This window comes from Nematolebias whitei, chromosome 9, assembly GCF_014905685.2.
Source record: "Nematolebias whitei isolate Nwh7 chromosome 9, NemWhi1, whole genome shotgun sequence".
Lineage (NCBI taxonomy): Eukaryota > Metazoa > Chordata > Actinopteri > Cyprinodontiformes > Rivulidae > Nematolebias > Nematolebias whitei.
In genome coordinates this window covers 28,291,188-28,293,060 of record NC_056506.1, presented here as the reverse complement: position 1 = coordinate 28,293,060, position 1,873 = coordinate 28,291,188, and the positions used below count along the sequence as shown (strand labels likewise).

Here is a 1,873-nt window from a genome sequence, read left to right as displayed (position 1 = left end):
AGAGAGAGAGAGAGAGAGAGAGAGAGAGAGAGAGAGAGAGAGGAATTAAACAATGAGGAAGGAGCTTAAATTAAGAGAAGGCATTATGGCCTCCTGCAACAAGGTCAGCATGAAGGATGTTTTAGCATCTTCTCCTGATCTACCCACTGCTTCGTCTTAGGATACTCAATAGTTCTATTCTGAGTGAGCACATCATACATTTTTGACAATACAAGGTTGTAATGAGCAAATGGGAATTTAAAAAGCTGGGATTGTGGATTTCACATAGTTATTAAGAGTAATCCTGTTAGGTTAGGCATGCCTAAATAATGTCCTGCATCTGCCCGCTGGGAAGGAAAACTCCTAAGTTGACCTGCTTTTTATAGCTGCATGTGGTCGCATGCCAACCATCTGCAGTTAAACACAGAATTCAAGAAACTGTTCCTGCCTAAAGTACATATTTCAAACACAAGTACAAATGACTATAAACAATGTGTATGCACTCCAGTCTAAATGTTTGTCATTCTTATAAATGAGTTATACTTGCCTTCTTCTTAAAGATGGGCTTTGTCCACAGTCCAGAGACGACCATCTGCTCATAGGTGCATGACGAGTGTCCAGCAGGGTCTCATCTCCACCTCTGCCACTCTGACAGCTACCATCTGAGAAATACTTGAACTCTTCACCACTCCAAAGGCCTTCTCCTGTGTACAGGCTGCTGCTGCTACTATATCGAGTTTCCACAGTTTCTCCCTCTTCACTGTGAGAACTGTTGAGTTCTGATGATAAAACCTCAAACCCATGCATTTTTTTTAAAGGAACATGAAAAATCCTGGATTTCTGTGTAAAACCTAAACATGTATAAGAAAAAGAGAACAGTTTTTCTTGGTTTTTAACTCTTTATAAGATTTAAAAACTGAAAGAACTTTTAATAGTCATCTTATATTAATGCATATATGAGTGTAACTTAAGACTAAAATTATTGTCACATCAGTAAATATAAGAGATTCCAAGCCTATTGAAATAAAAACCATATAATGTTACATTTTATGGGCCTTCAACAAATCAAATAGCAGTAAACCAGTAAAAAGAAAACTATTAATCTTTGCTCAGAGCATGTCATACTGTGTAAGGTAGAAAGAGTCTCTGCCTCTTCTTGCATGTCCTGAGTTGCTGGAATATGTGTAAGAGATGGAGGTGCTTCTAGCTGCCATTGACTGGCCTCATGGTGCAGTGGTTTGCTGGTAAATACAGTTAAAAATTAGTGCAGTATCAGAAAGATGGTACATGAGGAATGATGTGTTACATCATTTAGTACTTACACCTTGTGAACAATGGGTTTATCGAAAAACAGACTGTCCAAGGACAAGGTGAAGTCATCAGCATCCTGCATCTCTGAAGAGAAAACTCACCAAGTCTTAGTGTGAATCTAGATGAGAAACAACTGATTATTGGAACAAATGTGAATTTATAATTACTCTCTTGTTAAAGCTAATTCATCATGCATCTCAAAAATCTAATTACATCAGCAGTACTTGAATCAGAAAGGATCTTGATAAAATATCTGGTATACTAAACTGTAAAAAAATGTTAACGTATGACTCATGGGCAAATGTCAAAAATGAAACTATCTTAGTTACTGCACTGTTTATTGGGTATGACCTCTGTTAGCTTTAAACAAGCTAACATCCAACAGCTAAACAACAATGGTGGCATTTTAGCGGTTTAAGTGCATAAGTGAGCAAAATATTTTTCTAAATTAACTGTGTACCCACCTGTAATAATAAAGTTTATCCACGTATATTAAAAAAGAATTCAATAAATAAAGAGTTTAACCCCTTGACCCGTATGTCTGGTTTGACAAATAGAATCGCTTCTCATCAGCTCGAGACTG

At 36.9% G+C, this 1,873-nt stretch overlaps 1 protein-coding gene across 1 annotated transcript in view; it reads right to left on the bottom strand.

Moving 5' to 3' along the window:
• The window catches only part of hfm1 (helicase for meiosis 1), a 30,070-nt gene extending 28,698 nt beyond the window's left edge, over nt 1-1,372 (bottom strand). The window contains exons 1-3 of the mRNA XM_037681300.1: nt 1,302-1,372; nt 1,105-1,220; nt 527-830 (exon numbers count right to left, since the gene is read on the bottom strand). Of these exons, the coding sequence (XP_037537228.1) occupies nt 527-830; nt 1,105-1,220; nt 1,302-1,372 (491 nt within the window). The remainder of the gene's footprint in view (nt 1-526; nt 831-1,104; nt 1,221-1,301) is intronic.
• Nucleotides 1,373-1,873: the final 501 nt, after the last annotated feature.